Genomic DNA, 25,282 nt, shown 5'->3' on the forward strand with positions numbered 1-25,282 from the left:
ATAAAAGCAGGTTTTAGTACATGCTGTCTTTGTACTGAGAGACATTCCTGTCTTTATGTCAGTGACCTGACAACAGTCAGCATAAGGTCTTCTTGACTTCACCACAATGGCCAAGATATTGCTGATACAACATTAATACTTTCAACTCGCTTCCCATACAAGTATCATATTTGCACATGTTCTTTGCTAATGTTTGGAGAGAATACTGAACCCCAAAAAGGTAATAGATCATGGCTATTTTGGGGGATATTCTTTTTTGTAGTGAGTCTTGACTTTCCTTAAATGCGTACAGTATATAAAAATATTTCATGATCCCTCACTTTTTTGTTGAGTATATATATCAGAATGATACAAGCGCTGTCGTCAACAATGTCCATTTTACCAATTCTGTCATAACTGTCTTTTCATCATTGATGCTAATAATGACCAACCGTGGAATATCTTTGTCATTCATTTGTTTGTTTGTTTGTTGTTTAACGCCACACTCAGCAATATTCCAGCTATATAAAAGCAGTCTGTAATTAATCGAGTCTGGACCACACAATCCAGTGATTGACATCGTGAGCATCGAGCCACGCAATCGGGATACGATGACATGCATCAAGCAAGTCAGCGAGCCTGACCACCCAATTCCGTTAGTGGCCTCTTACGACAAGCATTGTCACCATTTACGCCAAGCATGGGTTGCTGAAAATCTATCTATTCCACCCCGGATCTTCACGGGTCCATTCATTAGTAGAAAGTGCACAACCTGAATTATATACATAATATATACAAGGTGGGTGTTCTGTAAACACACAAATTTTTAATTTCCCATTTATTTTCTAGTCCATTTAATGTTGAACAGTGTGAAAGGAAAGGAATGTTGGGGTGCAACTATCTCTTTGCCCCAGTCAGCTTATAAAGGACTTCAAGGGTATCATAGTTATCATGACTAGTGGTTTATTCAGCTCACAGCTGAAAAATTAACAGCTTGGTCATGACCAATATTTAAAGCCATCTTGTCTGAATTTGCAATTAATTTTCAGTTAATCATTAATTTATACATTTACTACTGTCACTTAGAACATATGCTCATAACGAGAATCCAGAAAAAAAATTCCACATTACAATAAACAACATTAGCATGAATGATTTTCAGGAATTTAGTCACAGCTCATCTTGCATGACAAATATTTCTATACCATAATGTTTTATTTGTTGCAAGGAGCAGAACAACTGAGAACTATAACATGTGGTTTAGATCAAAGAATGTTTCAATTAACATCTGTAAGATAACTTTATCATTTTGATGACCCCGACATTTACTTTCATATGTAACAAACACTTCATTTCATAAATAAATAGATTATTTTGCCAAAAAAGGTCACAAATGTAAACAGGTAGTCAGTTATGTCTTGTGTTCAAGGGATGAATCCCATTGTGGCATATCAATATCACATGATACGCAAGGTCTGGAAGCCTTTCGGTAGCCCTCCATGGTAACCTTTAAGTGCCAGGTTGTGAGAGTCTAGTTTGCAGCTGTTGCTAACACTGTTAATATTTGTATCAACAAGACACGAAGAGGGAACCTGTGCCTGATATTTGTGTTTGTTTATAATATTTATGTTTTGTCACTAATTCAAAAATGTTGATTTGTATACTACTGAGGAAGTAAGTATGTTTTCATGCCACTTTTAGCAATATTCCAGCAATATCACAGCGGGGGACACTGGAAATGGGTTTCACAAATTTCACCTAACCGTGTGGGAATCAAACAAAGGCCTTCAGTGTGACGAACAAACGCTTGAACCACAAGGCTAACCTACCTACTACTACTGCTCTGAGTGTTTACCTTGAACTATCATTTTCAAACCGCACATACCACCAGAGTGAGGCAGCAGGGTTGTTACACTGTGTACATAGTAGTAGTGGGATGATACACCGATGCATCGGTGGAATTGCGATATTTCACTTCCTGAAACAAGTATCGATCACAGTTGTACACTATGTAAAAAGTATTGATTCTTACCTTAAATGTAATTTTTAATAAATGTTACACCAAACACTAATAAGTAGTGAAAAAGTAAATATTTTCATCCACTGCACCAAACTTGACACTGCCAACTGTAAATCATCAGTGTGCCAGGTATTTGAATATTCTGTCTGTGCAAAATATGGATTACACACTACAGATACGGGCACATACAAGTATCGTGATATGTATCGGATAGTGAGCAAGGTATCGTGATACGTATCGGATCGCACAGTTGGTGTATCGTCACAGCCCTAGTACACAGCCATATTCCGACCCATAAAGATCCGGAATAGAATAGGTCTTCAGCAACCCATTCTTGCCGTAAAAGGCGACTATACGCTTGTCGTAAGAGGCGACTAAGGGGATTGGGTGGTCAGGCTCAATGACTTGGTTGATGCATGTCATCAATCCCAACTGCATGGATCGATGCTCATGATATCAATCACTGGATTGTCTGGTGCAGACTTGATTATTTACAGACTGCCGTCATATAGCTTGAATACTGTTGAGTGCTGCGTTAAACAACAAACCAAACCAAAACACAGCCATATATCAGCCATATCCCGAAAGGGGACCTCAGCATTGGGCTTCATACATTGTGGAGAATTGAACCCCGACCTCCCACCCACATACATGTCGATGATTAATTGTTTGATGAATTACCACAAGAACTGTGTCATGGCCCAAGCAACATCTGTTTACAGTTCACAACTGTGATCAGACTACATGAAAAATCCATGAAAACAATAAATATATCCTGTGCATATATATTCTATACATCATGACAAACTGTGGCAACAGATGGCATCAAACATTGAACCAAATCCTTCGCATCGCAGAACCTCAGTTACATCATTAGTCGTTCAGATTCCAAGTTGTCGTCTACAATACAAATATGCACACTGCTCAAACCTTATGTAGTTTATACCACAAGTATTTAGCCCTGAAATATTTCAATATCCCCCTATCAAATGTCACATGGTGATGATAAATCGGAAGATAAAGAATAAAGTGTTTAGCAGCATCAACTGTTAAACCATACCTCCATAGGGAGATGCTGAAATCATGTCACAACAAGCTACTCTCTACGGTGTTCACGCAAGGGGATCAATTGTATTTGGTCATGACCTAACAGACGTTTCTCTGGCTCCTGCTGTCGATGCATAATCGCTCCCTTGTGTGTGCTAGGTTTGCATTCAAGAGTCAAGCTGTTCTTATAAATCCCACAGAAAATATTATGATGGTACAGGCCTGTCAAATTCACTCTCATTCAGGAAGGAAGAGTTTCTGATTGTCGAGACGACAGCAGGGAGCAAGAACCAGATGTCTTAGGCTTGAAAAAAGTGCACCTACATGTACAGCCGCAATCTGTCTCACTGTCATCAGTCAAGATTCTCTGCTGTCTGGATATATTTCACACCAGGAAATATGGCTTCTTCTGAGGACTGTTTTGGTCAAATAACATCTGATACAAATTTCAATCTTATCATGACGTGTGTGTATGTATAAATTCTTAAACATCTTGATGTTTGGTATCAAGTAGGCTGAACATGATCAAGTTTTTTATAAACCTGCATAAATTCTCCATGAAACAGGATCTTCTGCTTGCCCTTTGGATGCCAACATCATCAGGAAATGAGAAAAGCTTTGTATGAAGCTCTCACCGAGTGTTTAAAATTGGTTATCTTATCTGAACATTCTGTTCAATTTGTCCCCAAACATCAGGCTTCTTGGCTGGATACATGCTCCTACATCACTTCCAGTATGCTGTGCATGTTCTTCACAGGTACACAAAAAACATGGCATTCCTTTGATTATTGTGTGTTCAGCATTACAGAATGTAGCCTTCACAACGTGTTAATGAGCTGTAGGTAGCTAATAACACTCACTAATAGCCTTGTGTCTACTAATAATTACAGACTGTTCATCCGATACCTTGTAATTACATCACACATCAGTGGTGAGGGAAAGGGGAAATTTTACAAGAAACTACCGGGAGTACCCGACCTGCATTCTCTGGCACGAGGAGCTCCACAGATCCCTGCTATTGTGCCTGCACCGAGTCAGAGGCTTCGCAACAACAGTGTTCAAAGGGGGTCCTGGGATCCTTGAGGCCTTCGGCAGTATTTGTATGTAGGTACCTCCTTAATATTTTAGACCGCCTCTGTGGTCTAATGGTAGAGCGTCCGTCCGGAGAGCGGAAGGTCCTGGCCACATCATACCAAAAGACGTTAAAAGATGGTACTTGTTGTTACCATGTCTGGCGCTCGGCATTAAGGGGCTAAAACAAGGACTGGTCGGCTCGGAGTCAGTATACTGTGTCTGAGTGGGGTATTCATGTTAAACTCTGCGGCATGGTATCTCAGTGTGCTAGTAGTATAAATCAGCATCAGTCTGGACTAGTACAAGCAGCCACAAACACATACACGCGCATGCACGTCGCTATATAAGTGCAATAATCTTGGACACGACGTTAAACCCCATTTCACCTCACCTCACCTCACCTTTATATTTTACAATTGGGTTGTGACAAGGACCTTGTGACTTCTATTCTTAATTTCAACATTTATTTGTCAAAGTTTCCAAACAAGTTGTAACTAAAGAGGAGTGAACTGATCCATTTTAAGATTTTGTTTTTTGTTTGTTGTTTAATGCAGCACTCAGCAATATTCCAGCTATATGACGGCTGTCTGTAAATAATAGTCTGGACCAGACAATCCAGTGAATGACATCATGAACATTGATCTACGCATTTGGGATAAGATGACATGCATCAATCAAGACAGCGAGCCTGACCACCTGATCCCATTAGTCTTACGATCCCGTTAGTCTTACTCTTATGACAAGCATAGTCACTTTTCACGGCGAGCATGGGTTGCTGAAGACCTATTCTACCCCGGATCTTCACAGGTCTCACATTATAGGACACATATGAGGGAAAGAAGATACAGACTATAGTATAACCTTGCTAATCCAGACCCTGTAGATCTGAAACCCAAGTCAAGCCATTACTGCTGGCTTACATGTGTAGAACATTAAGGGATATATCCATATATACTCATGACCAGGACATTTCTTAATCTGGACGATATCACTGGAAACACATCAATCCAGATTAACAAAGTTAAGAAACAATTCAAATAATGTCAGTATTATAGCAATGGGGACCACCAAAGGGTTGCTCACATGGGTCATCAACATAGGGATTCAAACCCAGGTCTTGTGCCAAGCAAATACTTTAACTGCTAGGCTACCCCACTGTCTGCATATAGTGAGTGTGTCTGTTAACACCACTTGAAGCAATCAGGGCAGTCACACCTTGTACCCATGTGGGAACTGCCCCAGGCCTTCATCATGACAAGTTTCTGCCTCAACCACTATGCTTAGCTCCACCACCTCTCTATTCGTATTTCAAACATTCAACAATGGTCTGATTTGTACATCCTTCAGTTTTGTTATAAGTATGTGAAGGTTCAAGAAAGACTGCTGATAATCATTCTTAGTCTTTCGGCTTTAATGGTATAAACAATAAACAGATGTCAAAATAACGCATGTCAAAATGGACGATAGATTTTGTTGATTGTTACACAATCTGCAAATTGGTTAAAGATGGTTTAGAGAGTTTTCCCCTATTCCTCCACTCCAATCAAAAAACATGTAGCCGCTGTAATTAACCAGGCAATATCCTGAGTGATTAATTTTTAAATTTAATCAAATCAACACTCTTCAAAATTAAATCAATATGTTAACAGACCAAATATTTTAGACATATCTTACTTCATTATCATTTTATCTGTGTTGCTGGAATCTGCAAATAATTAAGTTATTATTCTCATTTCTTCTATCAACACATCAAGGTCTCGCCATATTAGGATGTCTTGTTAGTTCTGTAAGACCAGCATTTTTAGAACCAGCTACTGTTTAGAATAAAAAACAACAACTATCATTTAAAGAAGTGAAGCTACTATCTTAGCATACAACTATGAAAAAGTAATGAACAATGAAAAGAAGTGTTTGTTACAAATACTAAGACATACAAAGAACAAATAGTAGATTGCAGTCATTCTTTCTGTACTTTTCACTGGGTCTTAAGCATTGTTGTGCGTCCAATAAGACACACAGAGAGACAGACACAGGTTTACATACTGTCAATCCAGGAAAACAAATCTTTTCAAAGGTTTCAGGAGACTGGTGGTTTGAGAATGTGGATATTGATTTTACTTGGTTATAATACTAAAATTAATATTGTATTATTACAGCTGCACAAAGTCATAACTTGAAATCAATTTCCATGGTGACATCCAGTCATCCGATTCTGCAGAGACAATTCAATACATGGACAGCAACACTGTAACAACAAGCTATATCAACCTTCTCATGCAGGAGAAACTGTCAGTTTGAGAAATTACCGTATTCGACACAATAAGCGCCCAGGGCGCTCTCAAAATTAGAAACATGAGGCTCTTATTAGAATATTATTTTGGTAGACAGGGTTGAAAAACAAATTTCGTGGTTTATGCTGACAGCCTGAAATGTTTATATATGACATATATATTTTTCCAGAATTTAATTGCCTATAATTAAGGTTGCATATGACACACAAGTGCGTATTATGCGCGAATAGATAAGTCTTGTGTACATTGATCAATCCGAAGGGGTGCTAATTGGGATTGTTCACTAGCCAGTATATTAGCAAATATCGCCGTGGGCGCTTATTAGAGCGGGGCGCTTATTACGTCGAATACGGTAAACCCCAAAAGGTATTTCCTAAAAACACATAGCCTTTTGAATTAGTCAAGTGACCATTAAGACAATACCTTAGATACTGCCACAAATTATTAAAAAAAACTTATTCATACAAACCTGGACCATTCATAAAAGATAAATTATTTAATTCTGTTAACCAATGCTCAATAAAAAATGTAAGTTAGACCCTTCCGCTGTTGATATTCATCAATACATACAAAGACTCCCGGATAACCTGTTCACATAATCCTTCTCTCCCAACAAGTACCAGTTCATTCACTAATTGCGCTGCTGGAGATTCTGTTCCCCAAATTGTTTCCCAATTAAATTAACACTGCCGAAAATGTCACAAAATTAAATTGAAACAAACCATTAGTCAGCATACTTCCCACAAGTTTAAACAGAAGAGCTGCAAAATTCAAACAAACCACGTCTTTCGAAACAATTGACAAAAATGGAAGACACAATACAAATTTCCCCACCAAGCTCTGCATACTGGAAGATGTTTGAGAACATAATCTCCCATGTCAAGTAGCAATAAGTGAAACAAGCGACTGTGGATCGAGTTAGACAAGGGATGTGAAAAAACAGCAACCTTGCCCAGTTGGTGCTATCATGTCAGCGGCCTATTGTTTGTTATGGGGGACGTGTTTGAATGAGGACAGGTAAGACGCCAGTTTGTGAAAGAGGGGTCATGTTCGGCGTGTAAAGGCAGGGACCTTGTGGTCCCTGTGCATGATCTTGCATCCGACATCGGCAATTACTGAACATAGTGGAGGTATTGAGAACATAAATAGCCTTCAGCTTTAGTCTCCCTTTACCAGGCAGCCACTTGACTACTGTTCCTAAACTATACCCACAGCTAAATGTCATCATTGTCATGTCAGGATCTTAGTCATATCATCTACACAAACGCTTCATGATTTAGATTATAGTACTGGCATATTTCTGTTAAAAATAATCATATGTGACAGTGAAAAGTAATTGTTCTCTCACCAATCGCACTTGATGATAGACCAGTTAAGATTTACTTAATGCAGGCGACAGGTGATATGCATAGTCTCAAAATTATTGGCGCATTTTTCTACCATTTATTCAAATTAACAGGCAAAATTGCTAAAGATAATCGTTCTAGTAGATCTACATCTATCAAAGACTCTCAAATTATCAGTACTGGTAATCAGTCTACCACTGATGTCACACTGCCATTAAGGAGGATATTGATAGAGAATATTGCATTAGAATGAACATGGGTCATGTGGGTTTTACAATGTTCTCAGTAGTATAGGTAATGATGGTTCTGCCGCAACCCCACTGGAGCCAGAATTATATACCTATACCACCACTACAGGGGGAATTTTTTATGTCAAAACGATGATCCATCATATGTGACACTTAAAAAAACAGTATCTCTCTCAGAATTCAGTTTACAAGAGTACTGAAAATTGCACAAGATTGCAATTGGATAATTAACCATGAAGCAAGGGAAGAACTGAACACTTGCTCAGTATTTTTAAGTCTGTCTCATGATAAAGATAGCCTTTGGGTTGGTCATGCTGGTTCACTCCAGCTATGTGAAGAAGAGTTGGAACCACGTATGCAGTCAGTAATATATGCACACAATCCGATCCCAGTGATAAATAATATCTGTTTGTATGTTTGGCATTTGAAGCACACTCAACAATATTCCTGCAATAGACAATCATGTCTTTACCAGACAAACCAGTGGTTGATATTACAAGCAATGAACCAATGACCTACAAGTCATCTAACTTGACCACCCAATCCAATAAGTCACCTTGTACGACAAACAGGCTGGCGAGAAGGAATTCTGCTTTCATGAGCGGATCACTACAACCTTTGGGAATTATGACTCTCACAGACTCGGGTCCAAGCACTGAGTACACACAAGAAGTAAATACACATTTAGAAACTGACTGGGCAATTTGACAACAATAAGTAACACCTTCCAAGGTATGGAAACACAACCAGGTGAGTTTTGGTACAATGTACTCCATCTCTAGCAGGCTGTTTACAGCAGGAAGTCCAATCCAGATGACACCACATTCACCATTACATATCATAGTCAAACACTCAAATAAATCATATCCAAGTGCCACAAAAGCATTTGTTCAAAAGGAATGATTTTAGTATTTAATAGAAAGAAGTAAGAATATCAACAGTAAAATCATATACTAGGAAGATGTCGATAGTTTGTATACGTAAGAGATGATAAATTAGTACATTGATATAATCTGTTTAATAATATTCACAGAACTTTCATGTTATGATAATTATTTAGGCCAATGTTGTAATTAATAAACTCAACAACCTTGATAGTTTCCTGTAATATACAAAAGTAAATATAGCAAATATTACAATGAAGAAAAATCAAATATCCAACAGCATTCCTGAAATTCTAAATCATGTTATTATTTTTATAATCTGTGTGTGTGAAATTTTCTGTTTCTGTTCACAACCAACTGCAACAAGTAAACAAATGAAGCAGATGCCGGAAGAAAGTAAACTGTGACAAATATTCCACACAAAATATCATTCATCAATGTTTGTATTTCTCTCATTTATTTCACAACAGTACCAAATTTTGCAATATTACCAACATTTTTCACATTATACATGTATCTGATCATAAAAAGAAATGATTAAATACATTCAGTCATCATATGTATGACTAAACTTGAATGCTGGCCAAAACTGTAAAGCTTTTTCATACATTCCTAAACAATGACTGCTCCCTAGGTTTGGTGAAGCAGACGACTGTTTCACCTCACGTTCAGACATTTGCTTGCTGCTTAGCCTAAGTCCAGCCTATGGCTATTTGCAAAATACTAGTAAAACAGTTCTGAATAGAAAGCGATTATTCCATCATTAGGAAAGATAAACAGCACTTAAGGGATTAATTATATACACAAACAAAATTAGCCAAGCAAAAAAAGAGGATAATTTCTATGTATCCATGAATTTCTATATTTGTGAAGTCATATGGAAGAGTAATGCTGAAACATGTTTGGCCCACGGCATCATGTTAATGTTGATGTGAAGCTTAGGTACTAATACTAAAACTATTTGTATGCTAATACAAAGTTCTTTTCATTCAACTTTAAAGACAAAAAGAGCTTGGATCTTCTTCACATGCATTTGTTGAAAAATCCTTCATTATCAAGATTCACAAAATGAGCATTATTAGGACATTATTCAGCAATGTTATGTTTCTGATCATTGCAAATATGTCAGCACAGTTTTACCTTGAGAGAAAGCTAATGAAATTTTTAACACAGAAACTCTGATAAATGTGAAACAACTTTTATTCCATATACCAAAGAGAACTTCCTACACACTGTATCATTTAAAATGCCTAAACACTAATTAAATATCATTAAAATAATAAATACAATGGTTCAAATAGGATGCATAAATATTCAAAAAATATTTCCCCAAACTCAGATACCATTTCCCACTTATCAAATCCCTTCATCTTACATATCATTAACATTTATTCTCCAAAAAATCAGAACTTTTCTGCAAAATATACAAACAAACAAAACAGTTCTTCAGAAACACTTGTTACAAAGATCCATTTACCAGAAACAAACACCACAAATCTATTTCCAATTCTCTGTGTAGCCGTGGAAACATCCCATGTTCGCAATGACTGAAGACTTGGAATTTTTCAAAACATCATTAGGCCATCTGCCCTCTGTCTTCAACAAACTACCCATCACCTGGAGCCATGCCAACTTCACAAGGTATTTCCTCATTTTTTCGGAAAAGGAGGGATCTTTTTTGAGACTGCTTAAAACACGGCGCAGGTTGTTACAAGTGGGTATTTCACACAGCAATGATGCTTGGTCACAGGGTACCTGTCAAACTTGCCCCAAATAGGTCACAAAAACAGGTATGTCAACTTTCACTGATGGAAAAGGTGAGAAGAAACACATTTCCATTGACAATAAGGTGATAGAAGGATTGTGTGAACACCAGTGACAAGAATGTAATATACAATGTAACACCAATTATGTTGTGAGCGGCTCTCATTCTTCAGTGTAACTCAATGTACAATCCAAGGCCAGAAGCAATAAATCATAAAATGCATAATTATGATAATCATCATTTGAAGCTTTTATTGTTAATTTAAGAAGGAAATGTTCAAAATGAAGGAAATTCATCACCAATGAATGTTTGAAACAATTTTAAACTAAAGTCTAATATAACAAACTTGAAGGCCCTTAGGGACCACTAATTTTTAGTTCGTAATAACCGCTAGAAGCATATAAGTTCGCTATAAGCATATATACAACAACTGGTCAGGACTAAAAAATAAGTTTGTTATATCGGTCAGTTTGTTACAAATGTAGTTTACTGTACATTCACAAACAGCTTCTATTTTGGCTAATAACTCTCACAAGGAGAGCAAGGAGTAATGATCCGTGTTTTAGAGATAACATTGAAACAGGTATCTGCAAGGACATGCAATCAAAGGACATACAATGTCAGGAGATACATAACAAGGACAGCTTTTCTGTATCTATGACCACAATAAAACTATTATTACACTTGCATCCAAATGTTTTAAACATATGAAGAAGGAGGCCTTTTACTTTTTATCATATGTTAACCAAGTGTTCAAGGGATCTACGGACATGAACTTAATAAGCAACAGATGTGATTGACATGATTTTGTTTGTTTGTTTGTTTGTTTGTTGTTTAACGCCACACTCAGCAATATTCCAGCTATATGACGGCGGTCTGTAAATAATCAAGTCTGGACCACACAATCCAGTGATTGACATCATGAGCATTGATCCACACAATTGGAATATATACATGCATCAACCAAGTCAGCGAGCCTGACCACCCGATCCCGTTAGTCGCCTCTTACGACAATATTGTCGCCTTTTATGTCAAGCATGGGTTGCTGAAGACCTATTCTACCCCGGAGAATAAAGGTTTGGTAGGACAAGGCATGTGGTGTATTTCACCATGTAAAAAAAGTAGGAATACACTTCAATTTACTTTGTAGGTACTTGGGGACAATAAATTTAGGTGAGGCGGAGTTACCTGGTCTAAAATCTAAAAATGGATTGACGATACGACCTAAATAAGACAACTGTATTTAGTGAACAAGAAGTATGCATTCCCATACAATATGTTCAATGAGAGCATACCACTTCCCATCAACATTTTGTAAATTGTTTAAGTGCCTTTACCACCGACATGGCAAAGACTTCAGAAATATAGCTGATATTAACGACGTCCATATCATGAAATAGACTCAACCTCAGAGTACTTAACCGAGTCAACAAGTCATCAATTTCACTTGAGCAGGTAGAAAGTAGATCAGGCCTAGGATAGCCCCCTGTCAGGCCAATAACCAGTATGTCACTACTATAACATGAGAGGTTGCAAAAATATTTATGAAGCTTCAAAATATCTAACTGATTTGAAATAATGATTTACTTCAAAGATTGAAATAAACAAAGTAAGGGGCTGTGTCAAAAACCAAAAATAGTTTTATTGATACATTTCTTTTCAACCTGTAAGAGTCGCACCTGTCTCTACAAATCAACAAAGAAAATATACACCATGGCTTTATGGACAAACCAATCATCAGGTCATAATAAACAGACCCAGAGTTCCTTCTTCTTTTTTTGGCATGTTTTCCCTTATCCTAAATATTGTGAATGATCATCTGCAAGATGAATTGTTATAATTCTGTCAAAAGGCTTAACTCCAGCCCCACAAGCAAGAATTGTATTTACAAATCTGTCAAACAAATCTTTTTTAGTGGCTAAAACAAATTAGACTCATTCCAGAGTCTGCCTCCTGTCCTGCAATTAAAGAGGGAATGTCAACAGCTACTTCACTTGGGAGATATGACAATAACAATAGTGCAACAACAATAATAATAATAATAATTTGTTTGATGTTTTATGTCACACCCTGCAATATTACAGTTATATGACAGCAGCTTGTAAAAAATTCAGTCTGGGCCAGACAAGCTGGTGATTGATGGAACAAGTATTTGTCACAAAGTGACGAAATGTCCCCCACCGCCTTATGCGATATGTGTTTTTTTTCCAAATATTTTATTCCTTTTGAATAATATTATTTTCTGTGTTAGATACCTCCATGGAACTATTTGTCTTACCATTAAAAATAATTACCCAAATTCCTGCAAATAAAATTGGCTCATGGCTGCTCATATAGAGACATGTCTGTCAAGATTTGCCTGCTGTGACCTTGAAAATGGGGTCAAGGTCACCAAAACCGACTGGTGTCTGCGGTATATACACCATAGTTCCAAATATGAAGACAATCCAGTGTTTAGTTCTTGAGATATCGCTGCAACAAACAGGTGGGACGTACGGCCGGTCGTAAATACTATGTAAAGACAATGAGCAATGATCCACCCCACCAGGGTACAATGACAAGCTCTCAACCCAGTCACCGAACCTGACCACCCGATCCATTAAGTCGCATCATGAGAAGCATAGGTTGCTGGGGGCACGCTTACCCAGAATCCCCATAAGGCCATAATCATGAAGCAATGATAGAAATCAGTGTATCACAGCTTACCATTTACCATTTGCACAATGATAATCACCATAAACAATTAAAAAATTGTAATTGAAAAGTCTTTTACAAAGAAGCATCCTAATAAATTTATCTTCTGATAACCCACCCCCGAATCACTATGTACAACTAACATCAGCCTGGAGATGTCAGCAGTTAGCAAATGGCGCCTACAACGACCAGGTCAAAGGTGAGGGTTTCAAGCGGCAACAGAGGAGGTATTGACTTTCAGGAAGTTCTTGAATCTCTGTCTGCCAGGCTGGAAGGAAGGGAAGCGATCAGCCAGCCATCTTCATTATCTGATCAAAAACATCACTGGACAGTGCCTGATGAATGGCAGCAAATGTTTGAAGACTATCAGACTATTTCATCCATGCTGATTGCATGGATTAGATCTGTTGCTATTTCTCGAATATCTGCCTCGGTCCTTTTCGTCTCTCGTAACAAAACTGAACCGAAAATCAGACTGATATACATGATATATCGATGGTATCTATGTGTAAACCTCAAAATGTACATGGTCGGCAAATCATTTATGTATATATGAAACTAATCCATTTTTGGGTAGGGGTAGTCTGTCTTACAGATACAAATATATGAAATACAGCCCATGCATGTCTATAATGTTTATCAAGTCTAGATTACTGCAGTATCCGAAAATGAAGAGAGTCTCTGGGCTCCTTTTTATTATATTTTTATTAAGATAATTGAACAACTGTTTTTTTCTGTACGATATGTTCATTTCAGAGACTAGATGTTAGTCAAGGGTGGTAGGTAGGGGTTGAGATGCCCCATCCTGCCTCTGTCCAAATACAGAGCAGGATTTCGTCGAGGATCTGACAAGAAGCTTCAACCCTTGGGATCATCACAAAAACAGATATGTTATAGATGTGTATAAGTCATCTTCAAACAAGGCTATGGTGACTGAGCCATCAGGGGTGTCAGGTTACCATGGAGATGGGAAGCTGGGAGAAGAAGGGTAACAGGAGACAATGGAATTCATAGACCAGGTTAGAGGTTGCAGGCATGGCAGAATGGTAAGCTAACATATGGCACCATAGCACTGGGCCGAATGTCAAAACAAAAAACACTTTGGAAGAGTTCTGATAGTAATACATAAAGTGGACTTCAGTAATGGAGAAAATGTAATTATGGATTAAGATAAACAATAATGAACACACTTTCTCTACACAGATCTTTTAATGCAGTATTTTCAGTAATGTCAAAAATTGAAGTAACAATTCAGTAACATGTTTTAAACACATTACTTAACTAGCTTTATGGCACAGAAACTATCATAAGTTGGATTTGCAAAATCAAACACTAAGTAGAGTCTATCCATTATCATGGTGCTAGTCTGCCATACAGATCCTGGCACAATTAAATTTAATACAGCCCATGCAAGTCTTTATATTTGGCAAGTCTAGATTACTGCAGTGTCACAAAAATGAAGAGTGTCTCTTAGCTCCTTTTTATATTTCATAATATCACCTGATGAAGGAGTAAGCATATACTCCAAAAAGTTGTGTTCCTCATAATAAAGAAGTTGACATCCATAAACTCTCTTCCTTAACCTATACACAGCATAAAAGCATTTATGAATAAAAGCATATGTAATCATAATCATATAAATCAGTAAACTCCTAAACCTGTTTCAATAAGACATACAGCATCTTAATTTGACATTTGTTACCAATTACCAGCTTAATTGTTTGCGATCGATGTGTGTCATGTCGAACTGACACAGACCACCATTGAAAAGTTAAGGGTAACAGAACCCTCCTTGATACTGTCAAATCATTCCCTCTATTGCCTATTTTAGGTCATTAAAAGGTTCAGTAAACACACTGAACATGTAACGGAACACTGCAATCTGAGGTTGTAATACTAATGTTGAACTGACATGGTGTCTTATATTATAGACTAGTTAATCTTATCTTCCAGGGATTTTCCACCTCACTACACACTATTACATATGAAATTAATAGGATATGAGCAATCCATATCACCTGTCACATGCATTCATACCATACATGTATTCGGTATGCTTCTTGTGATTGGGAAGAAATTAATTCCAACCAAAGCTAAAACAGGGTCACCGTAACATTTTATACCTTTCAACTTGAATATTAAATCTACCAGCATATGCTGCAGACAAAAAACTTTCATGTGTAAACAAGACAATTCATAAATATTCATGAACATATGAAACATTTCCTCAAGAATGTTTGGTGACTATTTGTTGAAATCATTATTTAATCTTCCAAAACAAACACCTGCAAGCATTATGGAATATGATATTCAGTGAACAATAAAATATAAATATAGCTAAAGCTATTTTTATAAAGGACATGCTGGTGAAATAGCTGGATATTACTGACTGTGACATGCACTCACTCATGTCATCAAACCAAATTAATAGGGTGAGTGAGTGAGTGAGTGAGTGAGTGAGTGAGTGAGTGAGTGAGTGAGTGAGTGAGTGAGTGAGTGAGTGAGTTGGTTTTAATGCCACTTCAGTATTATAGTTATGTCACAGCATGTCCGCATGTCGCAGGTGCACAGTGTATTGCTGCGCCTTAGATAATTTTATTTCCTTAGTATTTTGGTTAACTTGTAACTTACATGTTAATGACACTGAGTTATAAAAGACTACAGGACCAATATTGCCATTGGGGGCAGCAGTAATCCTGCAAGGATTTATGGTGATATTTATCGCCGATATTCGGCGTCAAATATCTGTAGCAATTGTCCGTGAAAATTCCCAAACTGAAATTAAACATTTAGCATTATTGTATTGAATATAGTGCTAAAATGTATCAATTGTTAACATACCTCTGAAATAGGAAGACAAGAACTTATTTTTTTGTTTTTGCAATTTTGAACAAAGTAACTATGTTTCCCAATTTGCAACTTCCTTGGATCCCAAGGAAATCCGTGTTATGAAAATACCATGTTCAGGGACATTATGGTGTAATCATGTTATCTAACAAGACAACTACTGATACTCCATGTTGTTCAGATAGCTGCAAAGCGTGCAGCAGTGTATTGTAAGGGACGTACTCCACATGTCCATTAAACATGTTAAACTGACACTGCAGACATGAGAAAGACAAAGACTGCTTTGTCAAACTCAACAAAAACAAAATTTCCATCATAAGGAAAATGGCAACAGGATATTAAACTATTAACACTATCAACGCCTCATGAGCCGATGAAATGTGCACCACTTATCAAACAAACAAGATGAGAAGATTCATATGGTAAATGAGTTTTGCAATAATTAGTTTTTTGTGGCACTATGACGTTCACATGAAGTAATTTATTACACTAAATTTGTTAAAATGTCGTTTTTTAATAATTTTGCTGATTTGTTAATATTGCTATCTATTATAATAAAGACTGGTTTGAGGCTATTATTTAAGTAAAAGGAGATATTCCACAGTTATAATAGAGGATTAGTAAGCAGTCACATTGCAATTGGGTAAATAGGGTATCCAAAGCAATATTAATTTATCAACATGAAAAACTAGTCTCAAACGATAAAAATCAAACTTTTTTGTCATCAGTGATTATAACTTCAATGTTCTTAAAATCCAACAAAAACTGACTTGAGTGAAACTTAAAATTTCCTGCTACTGAAATAACTACTTCACTCAGATAACAGCTAAAACCAATTTAATGTACTATACTACACAGTAGAAAGTCTTACAGAAGCATTGCTGACATAGCTAACAAAAAGCATACTGTATCCATTAACAAATACAGCATTAAAATATTGGAATGTAAATTTGTATTTTCATAGAATTTATCTATTTCATGCATCCCTGACCACACAGCATTGACAGTAAATTAATTGCGACACACTTTCGTCTGAATTTGTATCACAAACACCATTGCCATCCATTAATCAGGGCAATTAGGTCTATTGTGCCATCAATTAACAACTAAATAACAAAGAAAACATATTAGCAAGTAGATTGGGTGTGAGTGGTGTGTGAGCAGGACACAATGATATAAATCAGATCTCAGTATGATTTAATTGGCTATCAATGACCTGTCATTCTGTTATATACAGAAAGTAGCTGTAAGCTATTTCACTAAATCATAATACCTTGCTAGGCACACTTCAGGTGCATGGTGATGCAACAAGTGGCAATAGGCTCAATCCTGTTATGTCACCTTGTAGGTAGTCATAAATAGTTATCCTCACCTGAGTTTCCAGAATGCATCCAGGTTTATGTAAGCTATGAGTCAATTAACATATCTGTTGATATTTTTTCAGTTTTTCTGTATTGGGAATGAATGAGTCAGATTTCTTTTTAAATGACATGCTTCCACAACAAATTATTTTTGTGGTACATGTATTTGAAAAGTACACATTCATCTAGATCACATATTATGACCAGTGTAGATAATTATTGAAGCTAACTATCTCAAAACATCTCATTACATATGATGACCAATCAATCAAAAGTGACACCTGTCATTTAGTAATTTATTTAATCTCATCCACATTCTTCCCATTAGACCATGATTTCTTTTGAGTTTTTATTTAACAATGAAACAGTAATTGTTTTCACATCAAGTTTATATTGACTGGTACAAAATTCTGGAAAACGATAAGTTCAAAAATAAACTGCCACAGGTTTTATTTATAACAACCAAACTGCACAAAACCTGAATATCAAGCTCATGTGGGGGAAATACCGTCTTTCATAACACAATAGGGTTTTCACAGAGGAGTGCATGATAAAAAAGGATCCGTGAACATACTTGCACACACTTCATATTCTCAAAAGGCATGTAGCCACTCATCCATAGCTGATGATTCATGTCCACCGGTAATGTTTTTCTTTGTCACATATTGTAAAAAAATAATCACACATTTCAAATAAGAGTGAAAAATAAAGAAATCATGTGACTGAAACTATTTTTCGAACACATTAAAAAAACGATCGTGGTATGGTGAGAAACTCTCCCTTTGAGACACACCTGTGGACACACCCCTCTGATCTGTCAACTAGGCCTTCACTTGAACATTTTATCACTGAAGGGTTTGGTTATAAGACACTGACATCGCTTACAAAAATTACAGTCGAGATATCTTAGGAGAGGGAGCCTGTACTGCGCATCTGTGTTACCTAGGTAGACCTATTTAGCAGAGATGTGAATCACATGTGAGGTGCTAGTCAAACCCCCGGTCGTGTTGCACCAAGCTTTCACTGCACGCACTGGTGAAAACTTTACAATTCGTTTTTCGATCAAACTGCGAATGGGAAATTATAATAAAAATGAAACAGGACTTACCTTTGCTATTTTCAATGCCTCGTTAAATTCCCTGCCACCCTGAATTCTAAATCCCCAGGGCGAACCCCCCTTCAAAGCCACGGAGAAGGTACTCATGTTTTGACCGAAACCGCCATGAAGTAATCCGAAGTGGCTCGGCAGGGAGAACTGAGAACGGCACTTTCTGTAAAAGTATTGAGATTCAATAACATTGTATTTTCATGTGTACAAATGACAACAACCTAAAATACCACTTACATGCTATAGGCTGTATCATTCTGAAGTCAAAGATAAAATCGTATATATATTTTCGAATGACTTGATTATATCGTATTTGAGAACATCGTTTCCTTTCGAACCCCAACGGGAGAATTCATTGCTTAGAGGTAGACTGCTGAATCAAAACAAACACACGGTGCATCTTTGACCATACCTCTTTCAGTTGAAACCTGGTAGTTTCTCGCCCCAGGAAGGTAGTTTTCACTTGAAAATACAACTTTACACCCCGATCGTCATCTGTCAATCACGATCACCTACTGCAGGCGCGGCGATGAGCAAGTGCGTGAATAGTGACATATCGTTTACTTCCGGTGTCATGGCAGCGCCCACGAGCCGATGATCACACAGTTCATTATCATGAAATCGTGATATTGTCACAACTTGTGAAACATATCACTTATCATATTTTGTACATCGGTCTCCCTACAACTGAGAATCAGCTGCCGGAAAAATGGGTAAGTGCGTTTCAGAAATATCTTACAAATGAACATCTAAAGAGAAGCAACAACCCGCCTGCTGCTTTTCCATTCATAGGAAGTACACAATCAGTGTCCAGTTCTGACGTCCCCAAGTCACAATTTCCAAACTGTAATTTAGCTGATTAAGCATTCATTTTTTACCATTGCTGTGTCAGTGAACACAAGAAAATAGTTAAATCGTGTACGAGCAACCCCAAAGGGAAAAAAGCATCGTAAAGATTTATCATTAATGATTCTTAATCAGTTAATCATGAATTAATCGGATGTAACAAGTGGTATGATGTTGCTGCATTAGTATTGATTTGGGGTCTGGTGTGTGTAAATATCCCCGTTTTATCACCATATTTCAAATAGATTTGGTAGATATGCGTTATAGATTTTGCAGCACCACTATATTGTACGCTGCAAGATGTGTTAGATGTTACTTTTGTAACTTTATGACCAGCCAGGGCTAGGGTGCGTCGAAATTTTGAGGCCGATGATTAAATTAATTGTAGATACCACACTTATGATAGAGGCTATTGAATACTTTAAGATAGTTTGGTGTATCAAATTATCAAAAAAAGGTACCCAACCCTACCAGGTACCCGCTGTAGGTCTCAAGAGTTGGGTAGCAAATATCTGATTGGGAATTGTTTTACCATAGACCTGGCAAAAACTATTTAGATACATGTTTAAAACGATCTGATCATGCATAGGCGGCAAGTTATGGTTGCTTTTGCAGCATCACTGTACTCTACTAGGAAAAGATATGTTAGATTTTATGGCATCACTACACTGTACAAAGGCAAGTTATGGTTGCTTTTGCAGCATCACTATACTCTACAGTGGAAAGATATGTTAGATTTTGCGGCATCACTACACTGTACAGGAAATGAGCAGAACTGTTCAACCCAACCTTAGAATATGTAGAAAGAAAGGCATATTGCAAATGAATTGCTAATCCCTTTAGATTACACAAGTGCAAATTCAGTCTTTTTAGTCAAGGTGAACAATGTTGAATTGATTATTTGACTTCAAGTGGACTAAAATGTGCAATGCTGTTGCATATGTATAAAACCCTGTATGAATTGTACTCAATCAATACACTTCCCTCAGAATCTTAGCATTTCTTATGCTGAGCTGATCTCATTGCATTAAGCATGGCCATTATCATGTAGCCTAGACATGCTATATCAATCTGGCATGCCAATTCAGTTGAATTTATGCAATTACAGAATTAAGATCTCTATGAATAAAGTAATGAATGCATTGATCAGAATATGCAGAATGTGTGGAATGTAACTATTACTTCCATGAGACCCATAAGGATCAAGCCTTCAACTTCTGATGCAGTTTTGTTAAATGTCTGGCCAATATCCTAGAGTGGCCCATGTGTGTGTTGAATCAACAATGTTCAATGTAGAACTTGTCTGGGGTCAATAACGGTAAGCTTGTAAGTTGTATTGTGCACAAGAGCAGTAGGGTGGTCTAGTGGTTAAAGTGTTTGATCATCGTACCTGAAACATAAATGTCCCTACTTGGTTACACTATGTGAAGGTCAGTTTAATGTTTATTGCTAGAGTATTGTAAAAACTTTTATTCACTCATTATTCACAACATACCCACCCACCCACCCACTCACTCAACCACCCACTTACCCACTTAACCCCTCACTCATTCACTCACTCACTCATTCACTCACTCAACCACTCAAACACACTGATCAGTGGGTTGGGATGTTTTACTTCTCGATACAAGTACCAAACACTAATTAGTTAATGAAAATTAGTACTGAAAGCATAAATGCATCCATGCACCATACTTGACACTGCCAACTGTAAATCGGCAGTGTGCCAAGTATTTGGCCATGCTGTCTAAGATGGCTTACACTCCACAGATAAGAGCACATGCAAGTATCGTGATACGTATCGGATCATAAGCAAGTTATCATGATACGTATCAGATCTCATAGTTGGTGTATCATCCCAGCCCTACCACACTCACTCACTCACTCACTCACTCACTCACTCACTCACTCACTCACTCACTCACTCACTCACTCACTCACTCACTCACTCACTCTGTCACTCACTCACTCACTCGACCCGTGTAGATTCCGGGGTAGAATAGATCTTCAGCAACCCATACTTGCCCTAAAAGGCAACTTTGCTTGTCGTAAAAGGCGACTAACGGGATCGGGCGGTCAGACTCGCTGACTTGGTTGATACAGGTCATCGTTCCCAACTGTGTGGATCGATGCTCATGATGTCAATCACTGGATTGTCTGGTCCAGACTCGATTTTTTTACAGACCGCCATCATATAGCTGGAATATTGCTAAGTGCGGCATTAAACAAGCAAACAAAAAACACTCACTCACTCACTCACTCACTCACTCACTCACTCACTCACTCACTCACTCACTCATATAATTTATAACACTAGGATTATGACAAGGACTCCCAAACTTTCTTTGTTTATTTATTGCACACAATGAGCCCAATGCCCCATTCCACGAAGCGATCTTAGAGCTAAAATGATCGTAACTCCCATCATTTAATTCAGGCTTACAATGATTTATTGTATCCACACTGTACTGTAATAATGATGCAAATGTGAAGGACCAGTTGTTCAGACTGTTTCCAGTTACTCCTGAAATATAATGCATAAGAACTTCAGATTTACTTATACTTTCTAGAAGGAAAGATGAAACTTGATGATGTTGTTGATGCAAACAGCCATCACTGAATGGCAATATGATCACTTCATGTTCCATGTCATGATAGCTTTCATCAGGAGACTGTTTTGGGCCACATTTAGTATGGAGATTGATGTATACTGACAGTGAAACTGGCAAGTCATGAATGCTTCATTTTCCTCTCCAAATCCCTGATTGCAGTGAAGTGAATGTTATTACACAGCTACACCTCCTCCAGGGTAAGCTTGATTTATGTGAAAGGGCTTTTCAGGTCACCCCTCCCTCAATATTATAATTTGGTTCCATGTAGCTAATATGTACAACATCCCCTTTCTGAAATAAGAATTTATCCTGATCATGCCTTCATTATTCACTGAATAAACAATAGGCAGTTGTGGGTGATAGGAATAGATCTTCAGCTACATCAGCCATCGCATTTTTAAAAAGAGTTGTCTGAGGATGAGTGTTTGTTACAGCCAGTTGTCTGAGGATGGATGTCTGTTACAGCCAATTGTCTGAGGATGAGTGTTTGTTACAGCCAGTTGTCTGAGGATGGGTGCCTGTTACAACAAGTTGTCTGAGGATGAGTGTTTGTTACAGCCAGTTGTCTGAGCATGGGTGCCCGTTACAGCCAATTGTCTGAGGATGAGTGTTTGTTACAGCCAGTTGTCTGGGGATGGATGTCGCTTACAGCCAGTTGTCTGAGGATGGGTGCCTGTTACAGCCAGTTGTCTGAGGATTGGTGCCTGTTACAGCCAGTTGTCTGAGGATGGGTGCCTGTTACAGTTGGTTGTCTGAGGATGGGTGTTTGTTACAGCAAGTTGTCTGAGGATGAGTGTTTGTTACAGCAAGTTGTCTGAGGATGAGTGTTTGTTACAGTTGGTTGTCTGAGGATGGGTGCCTGTTACAGCAAGTTGTCTGAGAATGAGTGTTTGTTACAGTTGGTTGTCTGAGGATGGGTGTTTGTTACAGTTGGTTGTCTGAAAATGAGTGTCTAGTACAACCAGTTGTCTGAAGATGGGAGCCTGTTACAGCCATTTGTCTGAGGATGGGTTTCTGGTGCAGTCAGTTGACTGAGTATGGGTGCATGTTACAGCCAGTTGTCTGGGGATGAATGTCTGTTACAGCCAGTTGTCTGAGGATTGGTGCCTGTTACAGCCAATTGTCTGAGGATGAGTGTTTGTTACAGCCAGTTGTCTGGGGATGAATGTCTGTTACAACCAGTTGTCTGAGGATGGGTGTCTGTTACAGCCAATTTTCTGAGGATGGGTGCCTGTTACAGTCAATTGTCTGAGGATGGGTGCCTGTTACAGCCAATTGTCTGAAGATGAGTGTTTGTTACAGCCAGTTGTCTGGGGATGGATGTCTGTTACAACCAGTTGTCTGAGGGTGGGTGTCTGTTACAGCCAATTGTCTGAGGATGGGTGCCTGTTACAGCCAATTGTCTGAGGATGGGTGCATTGTTTTGACCATGTACCTGGCAAAAAGACATCATAAATTACATCATAGGATATTGTGATGTGTTCGTAAACTTGTGGTATTGAATTCTCATTGCAGGCCATACTTTTGCCCTTTCATATTTGATTAGCAATGCTGATAGCAGCATTTGTTAAATGGCTGTCTTTGTTGTTTTCTTAAATGTTGACTATATTCTCAGGTGAGCTACAGTGCCATTTCACAATTTTTTCTAACAGTTTTAATTTTTCAGCTCATAAGTGAATGCCAGTGAACATTTGATATGTTTTTTTTGTGGTCACTTTATATCTTTTTTAGTGTACAAGCACACGCTTTGGGTATTGACACATTTCAAAGAGAAAATTGAAATGATAAGAATTTGTCATATTTGATATGTTGTTTAGATATGAATAGCTCTAAGTGAGGTGAGGTGAAATGGGGTTTAACGTCATGTCCAAGATTATTGTACTTATTTAGCGACGTGCAATAATTTGTGTGTGTGGCTGCTTGTACTAGTCCAGACTGATGCCGTATCATAGTGCTAGCCCACTGAGATACCATGTCGCAGTTTAACATGAATACCCCACTCAGACACAGTATACTGACTCCGAGCTGACCAGTCCTTGTTTTAGCCCCTTAATGCCGAGCGCCAGACAGGGTAACAATAAGTACCATCTTTTAACGTCTTTTGGTATGACATGGCCGGGGATGGAACCCAGGACCTTCCGCTCTCCGGGCAGACGCTCTACCACTAGACCACGGAGGCGGTCCGAATAGTTCTAAGTATTAGTCAACATCATCATACTTAACTTTTGATAGTAAGGTCACAAATACCCCAAGCTATTTCAAATCCAACTCCAACTTCTCAAACAGAGCTGTCTGAATGATTCTTCATATGATTTGTGTGTTTCCCTTCAGACGAAGTCCTGCCCCTGATTGAACAACTGAAGATTACTGAGGACCTGAAAGCCAGAGAGGAGTATCTGGATAAACTTACAGACCTCATATCTGAGAGTGGTAAGAAAGGATATCAAACTTCAACTCAGTGTTGTAGCCAAGTTGTAGCCCAGTTTAAAGTCAGTAATATATGCACACACGCGCCCATGCTCACATACACATGCTAACGTACATGTGCTCACACACACACACACACACACGCACACATGCTCACACACACATGCTCACACACACATGCTCACGTACACATGCTCACACACACACACACACGCACACACGCTCACACACACATTCTCACACACACACGCTCACACACACACACACATGCCCACACACACACACGCTCACACACACACATGCTCATGCTCACACACACATGTCCACACACATGCCCACACACACATGCCCACACACACACACGCACACACACATGCACACACACACACACACGCTCACACACACACACACACATGCCCACACACACACATGCTCACACATATGCTCATGCTCACACATATGCTCATGCTCACACACACACACACACACAAACACAAACACACACACACACACACACACACACACACACTGAACCAGTCAGACTTGTGATGACAGCATGAGAATCTACATGATCTACAATGGTGGTACGATAATGCGTCCAGGCACACATTGTATCCACCCTATCTTCAGCCATTAGTCCTGTTGGATGTAGGGAACTATTCTGTCCCAGAATTCCCTTGGATGATGCAAGGGCAGAAGAGGCCTACAAAACCACATGCTTGTTTCCGTAAGA

At 38.2% G+C, this 25,282-nt stretch overlaps 2 protein-coding genes across 37 annotated transcripts in view; one reads left to right on the plus strand and one right to left on the minus strand.

Annotated features, from left to right (window-relative positions):
• LOC124137577 (sorbin and SH3 domain-containing protein 1-like) overlaps positions 1–18,812 on the minus strand; it is a 182,325-nt gene extending 163,513 nt beyond the window's left edge. For 33 of the 35 annotated variants that reach the window (XM_048400956.1, XM_048400951.1, XM_048400949.1 and 30 more), the window contains exon 1: positions 18,665–18,812. In XM_048400956.1, the coding sequence (XP_048256913.1) occupies positions 18,665–18,760 (96 nt within the window). In that variant the 5' untranslated portion in view covers positions 18,761–18,812. The remainder of the gene's footprint in view (positions 1–18,664) is intronic. The other 2 variants (XM_048400958.1, XM_048400957.1) reach the window with 1 other exon arrangement.
• A 208-nt stretch (positions 18,813–19,020) lies between these two features.
• LOC124137783 (rap1 GTPase-GDP dissociation stimulator 1-like) overlaps positions 19,021–25,282 on the plus strand; it is a 108,587-nt gene continuing 102,325 nt past the window's right edge. For both annotated transcript variants that reach the window (XM_048400959.1, XM_048400960.1), the window contains exons 1-2: positions 19,021–19,377; positions 24,454–24,552. In XM_048400959.1, coding sequence (XP_048256916.1) covers positions 19,374–19,377; positions 24,454–24,552 — 103 coding nt within the window. In that variant the 5' untranslated portion in view covers positions 19,021–19,373. The remainder of the gene's footprint in view (positions 19,378–24,453; positions 24,553–25,282) is intronic.

The sequence above is a fragment of the Haliotis rufescens genome, unplaced genomic scaffold, assembly GCF_023055435.1.
Source record: "Haliotis rufescens isolate VD_foot unplaced genomic scaffold, xgHalRufe1.0.p SCAF_20, whole genome shotgun sequence".
In the NCBI taxonomy this organism is placed as follows: Eukaryota; Metazoa; Mollusca; class Gastropoda; order Lepetellida; family Haliotidae; genus Haliotis; species Haliotis rufescens.